This window comes from Cystoisospora suis (assembly GCF_002600585.1).
Source record: "Cystoisospora suis strain Wien I chromosome Unknown contig_7691, whole genome shotgun sequence".
In the NCBI taxonomy this organism is placed as follows: Eukaryota; Apicomplexa; class Conoidasida; order Eucoccidiorida; family Sarcocystidae; genus Cystoisospora; species Cystoisospora suis.
In genome coordinates this window covers 1-12,226 of record NW_027160476.1, presented here as the reverse complement: position 1 = coordinate 12,226, position 12,226 = coordinate 1, and the positions used below count along the sequence as shown (strand labels likewise).

The following is a 12,226-nucleotide window of genomic DNA, read 5'->3' as shown; positions in this document are numbered from 1 at the left end:
GATAGATAGATAGATTTAAAATAGATAGATAGATAGATTAAAGATAGATAGATAGATTAAAGATAGATAGATAGATAGATTAAAGATAGATAGGAAGGGAGGGGTGTTTCTGAAAGAATGTTCTAAAGGCACCGAGAAAGAAGGTCTTCTTTTCGTTGTTTCGCCTCCGTGAAGGTAGTAGATGAGCAGGTCGATCTGTGTGTACTTGTTCCTTCTTTCATTCTTTCTTTTCTTGTTCTTTTTCTTTCGCTAAGCAGTGGCTGTCGATACACTCTGTTTTCTCCTTTTTTCACAGCGAACTAAATCAATGGTCGACGATCAAGATGTCGATGAGCTTGTCAATCCGTTTGCATGCCTAAATTTCATGAAGTCAAAAGATCTTCTTCACGACGTAAGTCTTTATGAAAGCTTGTTCTCCTCAACTCTTCACTTCCACTTCATAAGACTTCTCTTTGGTGTATGCATGTCTCTTCTTTACTTTTCTTTCCTTTCTTGTGTGAAACCAAGAAGGTGTTAAGAAAGTTGTGAAAGGGGGGGAGAGATGTTTCTCTCACATTCAGACAAAACCGAGCCGCAAGAGAGACGGAGAGGAGTTTGAAGGATGCGTGTCTAGTAGACACCTATCGCTAGCTCATGTCTTGTTTTAGAAAACGTGTGTATTGGAGGTCATCTTCGACTCTCCTTTTCTTCTTCTCGTTGAGATCTTCTCTATTGCTTTTCTTTCCTCTCCTTTCCTTCTATGGATTCTGTTGTTTAGCTAAGTTAGGTACGACTAGTGCTTTCTGGGTCAGATCGTCTTATCCACCATCTCTTCCTGAAAGTAAAGTTTTGAATCAGTCCAAGTAAAAGACAAAAGGAAGATAAACAAAGAGAGAGAGAGAGAAAGAGAGAGGACAGGTAAAGATGGAAGGAAGGAAGGGAGGGAGGAGGTGTAGAAATAGAATGATGAGTGGTACTAGTCGTAGTAGGAGTGTAAAGATCTGGTGAGGGTGCTCGTCAGGGTCTCTCCAGATAGCGAATTCTCTATCTACTCTCAAAGAAAGAAAAAAGGAGCGAGAAAGAAAAGCCTGAAGTCGTTCTTCTTGCTTTGAATGAATGAAGTGTATCTTGAGAGGAGAGGTGGACGATACGGTAAGGAGGTGGTCGTGTGTATGCTGTTCATGGGACTGGGCTCTTGCTAGCTTCTCCGTTTTAGAGACATGCTACGAGACAATCGTAATTCTTCACTTCTTCTCTCTCTTCCTCGACGTTTTCACTCCTCGCCTACCATAGAGATCCAATGAAATCCTGGACGCCGCAGTACATCTACATCTATATGATATCTTGAAAGAAAATTCATACGAGAGTGAATCTCTATTTCTTTCTTCTTTTCTTTCTTCCTGTCTGTCTTTCTTTTACTCATTGTCTTGTTTATTCAGGAGTTTCTTATCGCACTAAGCAAATGGTGCCGGACCGCTGTCAACCGCCCAGCCACCCGGTGAGACAAACCCCGTACACACACAAAGAGAAAGAGAGAGAAAGAGAGAGAGAGGAAGATATGGACTTTCTTATTAGGGAATCAAACTCTGTGTATGTACATGACATCTGCATGTAGACAGACGCACATGTCCCTGTCTTATGTAGATACACGTGTCTATAATAGAGCTCCATCCAGGCGCAATCATAGACAGTCCCTCATGCTACCATAAAGAAGGGATCAGACGGCAACTGCACAGAAGGAGGTCTAAAGACTCTTTCCTATCTCTTCAGGTCTTGCGAATGTTGATAAGGCGAGGTAGTTGCTGAGCTCTCTTCATCTTCTCGCTTCACAGCATAACCCTTTCTTTCTCTTGTCATCCCTCAATAGAGAGAGAACTGTGAGAATCGAACCCACACAACCTCCCCTGTCTATCTTGTAGAGATCTCCTGTCTGACGTGAGATAGGTCACGTCTCCTTTAGGGTATCTTTGGTGCTATTGTTGGGAATTCTTATTCTTCTTTTGTCTGTCTTGATGAAGAAGAGAAAACCTTTCTTCTTTTCAACAGCAGGCTTCTTAACTTTCCCCCTCTGTTGCTGTATGTTGATCATGCCTGTTGTATGACAGATCGTATAAACGGCCTTTAGCACATCAGCTCGTCGAGCTCCATGACTTGATGAGGTACACCAATCCGCTTTCTTAGAGGAGTCTTTCCTTGCTCTTCTTTCTCATTCAATGGCTTTCTCTTCTTCTTCGTTCTTGCAGTCTTTTGTCGCCAAAGTGGATCTGAGCTGCGGTGGACATACAGTGCAGTCTCTTTGAAGGCGTCTATTGCATAGGGACGTCAAGGTGATTAGATAGATAGATATATGGACGAATGGATAGACAGTAGCCTTGCATGCGCCTTGGCACTACTGCAAAATAAAACGAGAACAGCAACAGGCAGAGAAGGTGAAGGGCGGCGCCGCCTAGCTAGAAATATCGGGAGTAGCTCGTCGTCTTTTCTTGTGGAGATGTGACAATGGAGAGAGATCTTTACCTAGAAAGACAGGTGGAGGTGAACGGTGAGATGTCATGTAGTCAAGTCTAGCAGAGAGACAAAAGAGGAATGTTTAGATGTGCTTCTTCTTCACTTTGGCCCAGATTTACACTGCATGCAGGAGAGTCCAGAAGTCATCGATTGTCCTTCAAGTAGACGTCTGTTCAAAATCGATCAGCAGTAGTTGCATGCATTATGTGTTGGACTTAGGCTTGATCTCTATCTTATAGGAAGGTGATTTCATCAGTCATTGAAACCGTGGCTGAAGAGCGCCCATGCACTCTCTAGGATCGAGACATCTTGACGGAAGAGAGAATCTCTGTCTAAGATAGATAGATAGATAGACAGATGCGCCTCCTATGGTTCCTATAGTACCACTACTGCTTGAATGTGTTTGTTTGAAGGGAACGTAATCTCGAGCAGAACAAGGCTCTTGAACAAGCCATTCTGCGCTTTGTCGCTGATGGAGGTAACTATTATCCACCATGGATTCTCATCTCCTCTCTCATCTCCTAGACTTCTTTCAACAGCCTTTGCGTGCATGCACATATGGAATACTTTCACGATACATGTTTGCCTACATGTGCATCCATCAATAGTGTACACCTGGGGCCCTCAGGAGGGTGTTTTGAGCCCTCATTGTCGGATCAAGCTTTCCCTTCTTCTTTTCCATCGAAGTTCACACTGCATGCTATTGATCGAATCCATAGATAGATGATAGATCAGCACCAGGGCTCGATATGTTTTGCATAGACTCACGCCCGAGGTATAGAGAGCTGTGAGCCTCTTCTACGGGCTATAGAGAGGAGAGATTCGAGGTGTAACAAGCAACATAGAAAGGATATCTCTGTGTATCTCAAGGCAACAGACGAAGGGCCTCCTGTCTCGTTACATGAGCTCGGAATCGATTACTAACGTCCTTTCGTATATAGGTCCTCCCGTCTTATCTTCTGTCGTCTCCCCTCCTCCCTCTCCATACAAGTAGCCACATCTTCGTAGACCTACTACTTCTCATCTCACACATGTACATTCACACAGAAAGAGAGAGAGAGAGAAGTATGTATGTGAATGGAAGATAGGAGATGACGTATGAGAGCCCCCCCTGGAGCCGTGTGAGGTGTGCATACATACAGGGAGTGATGAGATGGTTTAGGTATCGCCCCGAGGGGCAGATCAAGATGTTTTAGATGTTGTGTATACACTGTGTTCTCCAGGAGGTGTGAAGCGTCGTGTAAAAGAAGTGAAGCCTTTATTATATCAAAGAAATCGACGGTACATCTCATGCCCAGATCTCCTTCCTGAAGGAATTGAACCTGCCCAACCTTCAGAGAACTTGAAGCGACTGCATGCAGATCCATTCATGAACAACCAAGATGTCCTCACACGTGTATGTACACCTGAAGATTTGGCACGCCAGGCTGAGCCATTCGGTGCGCAAGTTGAGGTGGCATATCGTCGATTGCAGAGAAATAAGAAGTTTTTGAAACTTATTCAAGAAGCAGAATAACAAAGAAAGACAAAGGAAAAAGAATCGACTTCTGCTGATCTTCTTGCCGTCGAATGAAGATGGTGCTGATGTATCACAAGCGGGGGAAGACAGAACAGAAAGAGAGAGATGATGGCACCAGTCCGAGCTGGGAGGTATAGATTTATATAGGGGTGTACATACACCTGTTCTGTACTGAAGCATTGCTATAGCGCCTGTCTTTTCTCCTTATGTTTGTCGTATCTGCTGTATCAACGAACCAGTATATAGACTGCGTATCAGCGGCGATCTATTTATCTCTATCGAGATATACATATGCGGATATAAAGGAGGTCTTCACCCCGCCGTGTATGATGTGTACGACTCACCCGTATGCGGGAAGGAGCGCCCCGCAGACACGCTTCAGACTGTGTATGAGAGAAGGGACAGTGTTGAGCTTTAGCTGCTCTTCTCTATATAGAAGTAGATGCCTAGAGAGAGAAAGCACATATGCCTAACGTCTCGTGAATGCTGGCAAAGGCTTCATTGTGTGTTTGATCTATATGAAGTACGAGTGAAGATAGATAACAGGCCATGCATAGAGAGAGACGTATCTCAACAAGGTGGGCTTGTAGCTGTTCTTCGAATGAGCTCTATCTTCTCGAGGCCTTGCTTGTATCAGTGATGAGAGGGAGAGAGGAGAGACACGTTGTCATGTAGAAGTGTGTGTGTATCGAGAGATGACGCACTGATCGACGTGATGAGCCAACCCCATGGTAACTAACAGTTGTGGTAAATAGGAGACTCTCTTTTCAAGTGTATGCACAAACGGTAGAAACAAACCGTCCGTCTTCTTCCCTGGAAAGTCTCATTATGAGTTGATCTGTATGTCAATCTATCATGAAGAGGTGAGTTCGAAATGAAAGCAAGAGAAACATCTGCGAACACATTGAGAGAAGAGAATGTGTCTGTTGAACTACCTGAAAGGAACAAGGCGAATGTATGAAGAACCACCATACACATTCCTATTCTTATGCTGCTGCTTAGGATACCCAGATCTTCTTAGAGGGGGTATGTGTCTTTTTCACTCTCGGATCCGAGGCGCAGTTGTAAGCTCTACCAAGGGGGGGCGAGAGAGAGAAACTGAGAGACCTCTTTAACACCTCAGAAGCGCATTCGATTGAGTGAAGTCTCTCGTCCTGTCAATCTATTTTTTGAAGATAGCAGGAGGAGAAGAAAATACGTAGAGGGAGAACAGCAAGCAACGTAGGAAGAAGCAAATAGTGACACCACGTCATCATTCCTCCTTCACTTCTCTCTCACACCTCAGATAGATAGACTAGATATAAATACGTAGGTTACAAAAGAAAGATAGATAGATAGCAAGTGTGAGGGATGAGGCAGCTATTCTCTGTATAGCTGAGGTAGAGATTCTTATTGAGACGGAAAAAGTGAATGAAAGGAGGATACCAATAGGGAGGGAGGTATTAGGAGTAGGAGGAAGAGCTTCGAGTTACGCCGTCCGTAAGTGCTTGTTGGGATCCCCAGCAACACAGAGGGAGACAGAGATAAACGGAGGTTTGAGTGAACTAGTAGGAGGTCGTTGATGGGGAATTGACACATCGAAGACATGTAAGGGGTGCTACTGTTACTGCTTCTTCTTCAACCTTCATTCCTCCTATCTATCTCGCTTTTTTCTTCCTTCCTTTGAGAAACATCAAAGACAGCCGATCAGCGTGACACCCATGTAGAAAGAGAGAGAAACCTGTCCTTTCAACAGCTGTAAAGCAAACGACTAGAAAAAGCCTCTTCTTTTCATTCTTCTTCACATATCGTCTCATCGTCGTATAATCCGGCAGTCTCTCTCTCCATATATATATACGTATGTATATACCGCAAGGAAGAGTGGGCGTACATGATTAGAGGAGGTAAGTCAGTAGAAGCTTCTCTTTCTATACAAGGAAAGTGTGTGAGTAGAAACCTTATCCCACTATCTTTCGCGATGATGACGAGTGAAGATACTCCGTCGCTCCTTCTTGTGTACAGGGCAAAAGAAAAAAGAAAAGACGGAGACGCCAACTATACTTTTCGTTTGTATATGTCTGGAAGCCTTTGGCTCTACTGTACGTACACTCCAGGAGGGGTTGGGGAGGAGAGAGAGGCGTTCTCTGGTATGTAGGATACCCCCCCGAAGAGTGTAAAAAGAGCGTTAGAGAGAAAGAAAGAAGTTTTCCATATACTCATGTTTCACGGACCAACTAAAGATACAAAGACATCTTTTGTTTTCGCTGCAAGTGTAGGAGCCTAGCGCTTCTCTATGTGCTGCTTGGTGCTCGGGCGACAGAAAGCCCATAGAGACAGGAGTAACACAGAAAGACGGAATACGATAGAAGGAGAAGACGAAAGAAGAAAGAGAGAAGGAGAACGATGATATGAGAAGATCGCCTCCTTCAAGACCACTTGAGACTTCTTCGTATTTCTTCTGTTTTTGCTCTCTGTTTAGCAAGCAATTCGAGATTTTCCACTTGAAGCGCCATGTTGTAGACCTTATGTCCGCATACACCTTCACGTAATAGGTGCATGTTCTCAATCTCTGTATGTAGGAGATGATTTAGGGTAAAACACTGTCTATAGTATTCCTTCACGTGCTGAAGGTTCTTATTGAACCACTCCTCTGGAGATGTATTGAGAGAAGAAGAAGAGAGATGTTCTCCCTGTTCTGACACTCCTGGGAGAGAAGAAGAAGACGAAGCGGCACTTTGAGAAGAGGTTGATGGGGGATCGCTATCTTGTGTTTTCCTGGCAGGAGTAGGAAGGAGATCTGTACTGAGGTCATCTAACTGTTCTTCAACGGTCTTAAGAAGAATCGAAATATGCTCGCCAGTTCTCTCCAATAAACTCTTCTCAGCACCTGGAGTCAAAGAAGAGACAGCTGGGGATGCTGGCGAAGGAGAGGAAGAGGGGAGAGATGAATTAGCAGGAGGAGAAGAGGAAAAGGAGGCCATGGTTTTCAAAGATGGAGAGGGTAGAAAAGTCGAAAGTCGAGATAGGAGAGAGAAAGAAGTGAAGAAAGATGTTGAAGACTTCGAGGTGCAAAGTTCCAACTGAAAGGGAAGTAAGGGCCTTCTGAGAAGCATTCCTTGAGTCTCTCGTCTGGCGGGAGAAAAGCTGATCTTTTGAGTACAAGCCTGAAAAGATAGAAGCAAAAGCTAAGAGAGAAAGAGAAAGTTAAGAGAATCACTCGGAGAACTGCTGAAAGACGGACAACCGTTTCCAGGAAAGGAACCACCGATCCTCAGAAAGCCGTAGACAATGGGATGAGAAGGTCAACTGTCCTAGTCTACAGACGGAAAAGCGAAGTGCTTTACAACGGATATTACGGGACTCGATAAGAAAATTGCATGCGCAGGGAAGAAGGAAATCCGGACATGAGATAGAAAGATTCTGTCGTTGTAGGCGGGATTCACCGGCAAGCTTGTTTTCTACCCGAGGGTGAAAAGTCCGGCCCCCTTCGTGATGAACAGGTCACTTCTTCGCCTTGAAATAACCCCGATTCCCTCGGCTTCTCTGCGCGTGTCCGATAAAAGAGAACCACGAATGAAAAGCTTCTAGAGAGAAGAAACCTTGCAAAGCAACCGGCTGTTGTGCACGTGGAAGAGATGGCCTGAAATGGCTGGAACTCCAGCGGTTTCCACCAAGAAAGACGTACCTGAAAAGCGATGTAAGTAACGAACAAACGTGAGGTGGAACATCGACAGAGAGGATATTTTTCGAGACCAACAATACTGTAGAGTGCATGCGACTACTGACTCCCTCAACGACATCTCTTCGAACGTGTCGTGTAAGGGCGAAGGTGTCGTGTAAGGACGGAATCAAGGCTCAAGAGGAGTGATGGAGGTGAGAGGGTTGCGCCAAAAAGTCAGTGACGTGGGATTCAGTCAGAAGAAAAACCAATAAGACCTCTTGCAAACTTATCTACGGTCCTTTTACAAAAAGCACCTAGCTGCCCGCGGGACGCGTTTTGTCCTTCTGCCAACTGCAACTGCACGGACTTCTGTGTTGACCTCTTGTGCAGGTGTGCGTCAGTTTGACGGGTATTCTACGATGATTGCTAGAATCTTGAATTGTAGCTTCAATATAGGACACTCACAAGTCCCCCGCAATCGGCGTTGCGGTCAAGACTCCTCTGAAAGCAGAGACTTACTAGCGGCGTTGATGCGGCATCCTTACGATCTTCACTACCATCACACGTAGCAAAAACAGTATGGTACTCTTTCGGATACGGCTCGAAAGCATTCTATAGAAGGTTTAGCCGGCTTTAGAGACGTCCGGCTCTATTTTCTGGGTCATCTCTCGGCCCTTCCTTCCTGCAGTCAGAAACTTCGCGCGTTGTATATTAGACACCTTTGTGTCACAGTTTCACAAACAAAGGTAATACCGTTGTCACTAGGGCCCTGTTGCAACTGGCTAGTTGCCCATTCTCTGCCGACTTCAATCTGCAGTTATCATGACAGTTTTGCTCCATGTCGTGTGGATTCACGCCGCCAGTCGCTCTCGGTAATTGCAGGGAAATGTCGTTCCCTGGATTCATTCACACCCACGCGATTACAGCCATAGGATGGCGGCTGTTTCTACCCAGTCCCGTCTGAAGCGGTAGCGGCCAAAAAACTCCGGCAGGTATACTAGCAGAGGCACATCGTCCGACTCTGTCCTCAATAAAGAGGGCCAACGAAGGGTGTGAGCATCGCGCTTCACAACATTGGAAGATCGACCAATATCCTACACTGTCGCTTCATTCAAAGGGTGAGTACAATCCCCGGTGCTTCCTTGGAAATTCCTCACCCGCTCAGAACAGTTTTCACAGAGAGGAAGATGAGCCAACGAGACTTTGTTAAGCGTTTCGACTTTCGCACACGACTTTCTTGGAGTGATGACTTGTGTTTCATCGCAACTATCGGGGGTAGTGACCATTCTGAAGGTTCCGACGTTGAATAGCAACGCTGTCCGACCGTCACTCTTCTGGCATAACAGGGTGACGTGTCCGTGTAGCAGCCACATGAAGTATTGCGAGATTCCCTGTTGGATGAGTACCTACTCGCACTGAAGGTGCAACGGTTTGAACACTCACTGTCTTGCCAAAGAGAAATCCGGGCGCCGTGACTGCGAGCTTGTCCTGACTTTTCTAAGCGGCTCTGATGTATTACTTCTCAACATGACGACTCTTGCTGACGCAGAAACTCGGCTAGCCTGCGGCCATCCTCGTCAACCTACATCCAGAAACAGCTCTCACCGCGGCAGCCCCCTTTAAATCAGCGCGTCTAACGGCAAGACCCCTCATCACACACTCTCTCGGTTTCTATTCTGCAGCCTGTCACACGGTATCTCGCGGGGCTACTTGGAACAAAGACCTCGCTAGTTGGGTATCCTATCGATGTTTGTCCCGTTTTTCTCTGTCGTCTCTCCGGTAAGTGGGATGATAATACATGCACATCGGCATTGGCAACACTCCTTCGGAAACAGAAAAAATGAAAACTGACGGTTTTCCTCAATCTTGATGACGCAAAATGACAAGAATCAGTTTTCACGAAGGGGGGGGACGACGACGAGCTAGCAACCACACGGACAGGACATGAAGGCGAACGCAACGGCGCTCAAACCACTGGCCTCCCGTCGATTTCCGACCCTTGCCTGTTGTCTTTCTGTCTGTCCCTCTCTCAAAAAAGTAATCCGAAGCCACAGTGCTTACTTAGTCTCTCATATTCTCTGTAGAAACTGCTTGATTAAGATCAAGCAAACGGATAAGAAACGCAGGGCAGTCCCGATCGAAACACGTAAGTTGACCTAAGGCCTTCACGTCGAACTTGCCCTTTTTTTCTTTAGTTGAAGACACTTCATCGCCCTTGTTGTTTTCGTTCCATCTTACGAAACATCGCCGAATGAATGACGAATGATGAGCTTACTTAATAGAAGACACGAAATTATAAGATATCACGGTGAGACATGGATGATGCCTGACATGCTTCTTGTTGAATTCTGTTGCTGATGGATGATGGCTGTGCCGCCACATAACAGTATGTGACGACATTCTATAGATAGATAGATAGATAGGTTAGATGAAAGTGTCGCTAGATAGCGTGTCCATCAAGCTGACCAGAGAGCGTCTAGCTCATTGGGCACTCTCTCTTCTCGATCTTTTCCCGACTTATAAAAGAAGCTTTCCATCACGAGCAGAGGACAACCACCCCTGCTATCTAACATAAAGACATAATACTCATGTTTCTTCTTTTGAAATAGATCATCATACACGTACGAATCCCGTCAAATCACTAGAACCAACCCGCCCGTCACCCGCATAGAAAAGCCCCGTCCACTCCTTCCTCTAGAACGTCGCACGCTATGAAGAAGTCAGGAGACTACAATCGACCTGAAAAACCTCATGAAATACCTCTCCGGTGGAAATGAAGAGAAGACGACGGATATAAACAGCGAAAAGGAGCCTTGGATGTGCTATTGTCGGGGTCTTTATCTGTCTCATGTGAATGCAGTACAGGAAGGCAAGCAGAATGAATAGTTCCCGCCCTCTTATCGCGCTTCAACCCAGCCGCCACGGCGAGCCGTTCTTTAGCTTGACGTGAAGAAAGAAGAGCTCCTGTCATCTTGGCTGATAGAGGGGGGGATAAACGACTACTGATTTTCTTTCGTACGACTTGACGTCCAGGTCAGAAAGAACATAGCCAAGCATCGAGCGCTGTGAAGGATCATGAACAGCGAGACAAGGAAAGAAGCAACTCTCCAACCTCATTGAGATAGGGGGGAGGGTGTAGAGTCACCCCAATCATGATTCTTTTCTTTGTCGTGGTATCTCTGTTGTTTCTAAACAGAGAACTGAAGAACCTCTTGAATCTCCCGTGACAAGAGATGGAAAAAAGGGGAGACACGCACTCCATTCAAGACGGGCGCTGGGTGTAATGACAGCTGACTCTTCTATCATTCAGTCTCAGGCAATATCAAGGCCATTCTTATCATCTACAGCTACAGGAGGCTGAACTCTGAAGAGAACGAATGAAGTTTCTTTCTTCTTGTGAAAGCGGTAAGTCCTCCTCCATAGACCGTCTACACACCGTTTCTTGCTTCTATTCGCAATCTAGGAAAGGTAGGTACAGGTGTCTTCCTTTGGCTGGAGAGAAATCCAAAGCACTACCAGACCGAACATCGAAAAAAAAACGTCGTCGTTCATTTGCTCTCCAACTATGTCCCTCCGAGTGTATATACAGATAGACATACACTGCGCCCCTGCCTACAGAGTTTCTTTCAAATCTCTTGTAGAAAGAAAAACAGTTATAGCCTCTATCATCCCTCCCGTTTTTCGGCATGATAACCCACAAGCATCTAACACTAGTCCTCTCAGTAGGTCTGTGTATTCTGCAGTTATATAGGCCACAAAGAGATCTTTTTTCTTCCCGTCTAGTTGCGCGCCTCAGAATTTCTACGGGAAGAAAAGATACGTCGTTAGTGAGAGGCAAGGTGTGAGTGAGCGGCGCGGCTCGAGCGCTCTTACAAATGGCGGACAGCCGATAGACGCCCTGAGAAAGTCCTTTCTACGTGAAAGGATTCCTTCAGGGAGTCTTACCAAGATACGATACGATCTACTACGAATCAGAGAAGAGAACGATCATACAAATATCGAACAGGTTCCGCTTGCTCTGCCCCGACAAAAGACAGGTGCTTTGTTGAAGTACATGTAAATATATGTGCGGAAGAGCTACACGCCTAGCTGTGTAGAGGCATATTATTATGGGTGCATGCATAGACAGAGCTACCTCTTTCTCCCTCTTTATAGATAGATAGATAGGTAGACGGCATGCAGATGGGTACCTTCGAGAGGAGAAAGAAGGAGTGTTGAGGAAAGGACATACCAGATTCCAAGCACGAAGAGGAGACCGATATTAAGCCAGAATGTATCGAAGTCAAAGCCGAAAGTATCCTTCAGAAACTGAAAAGAACGGCAATACAAACCAGATAGATAGATAGATAGACAGAGTGGTGTGTCGCTAAGGGGTGCTAGCAGCTCTTGTATGTCGAGCCAGGGCGCCAGTGATCAGAGGCCCAGTTGGCTGTTGATCTCTCGCCTGCAAGAGGAGAGGAGCATGCTTTTAAAAGTTACGTTTCTCTATTTACTACATCTACCACATACTATTCTCTTAGGCGTCTACATAACATCCAGCCTTTCTTCCCTCGCAGTCCGAGTTCCCCCCCCCCCCCCCC

At 45.7% G+C, this 12,226-nt stretch overlaps 3 protein-coding genes across 3 annotated transcripts; 1 reads left to right on the top strand and 2 right to left on the bottom strand.

Annotated features, from left to right (window-relative positions):
• Positions 1-298: 298 nt before the first annotated feature.
• Positions 299-4,642, top strand: CSUI_010521 (uncharacterized protein). The gene is made up of 5 exons (XM_068070624.1): positions 299-391; positions 1,419-1,477; positions 2,085-2,138; positions 2,901-2,965; positions 3,711-4,642. The coding sequence occupies exons 1-5, from the start codon at positions 308-310 to the stop codon at positions 4,001-4,003; spliced, it is 555 nt and encodes a 184-aa protein (XP_067917402.1). The 5' UTR covers positions 299-307; the 3' UTR covers positions 4,004-4,642.
• CSUI_010520 (uncharacterized protein) lies at positions 4,284-7,711 on the bottom strand. The gene has a single exon (XM_068070623.1). The coding sequence runs from the start codon at positions 7,096-7,098 to the stop codon at positions 6,412-6,414; it is 687 nt and encodes a 228-aa protein (XP_067917401.1). The 5' UTR covers positions 7,099-7,711; the 3' UTR covers positions 4,284-6,411.
• A 1,721-nt stretch (positions 7,712-9,432) lies between these two features.
• Positions 9,433-11,954, bottom strand: CSUI_010519 (uncharacterized protein). The gene is made up of 2 exons (XM_068070622.1): positions 11,878-11,954; positions 9,433-10,709 (listed from the first exon to the last, which is right to left on the bottom strand). Exon 2 carries the CDS (start codon positions 10,615-10,617, stop codon positions 10,396-10,398), a length of 222 nt encoding a protein of 73 aa, XP_067917400.1. The 5' UTR covers positions 10,618-10,709; positions 11,878-11,954; the 3' UTR covers positions 9,433-10,395.
• Positions 11,955-12,226: the final 272 nt, after the last annotated feature.

Excerpts from the sequence above, each read along its gene's own strand:
- CSUI_010521 (XM_068070624.1), top strand. The coding sequence starts at position 308 with ATGGTCGACGATCAAGATGTCGATGAGCTTGTCAATCCGTTTGCATGC. Across the intron at positions 392-1,418 it reads CAAAAGATCTTCTTCACGAC|GAGTTTCTTATCGCACTAAG; the intron begins GTAAGTCTTTAT and ends TTGTTTATTCAG. Across the intron at positions 2,139-2,900 it reads GAGCTCCATGACTTGATGAG|GGAACGTAATCTCGAGCAGA; the intron begins GTACACCAATCC and ends GTTTGTTTGAAG.
- CSUI_010520 (XM_068070623.1), bottom strand. The coding sequence starts at position 7,098 with ATGCTTCTCAGAAGGCCCTTACTTCCCTTTCAGTTGGAACTTTGCACC.
- CSUI_010519 (XM_068070622.1), bottom strand. The coding sequence starts at position 10,617 with ATGACAGGAGCTCTTCTTTCTTCACGTCAAGCTAAAGAACGGCTCGCC.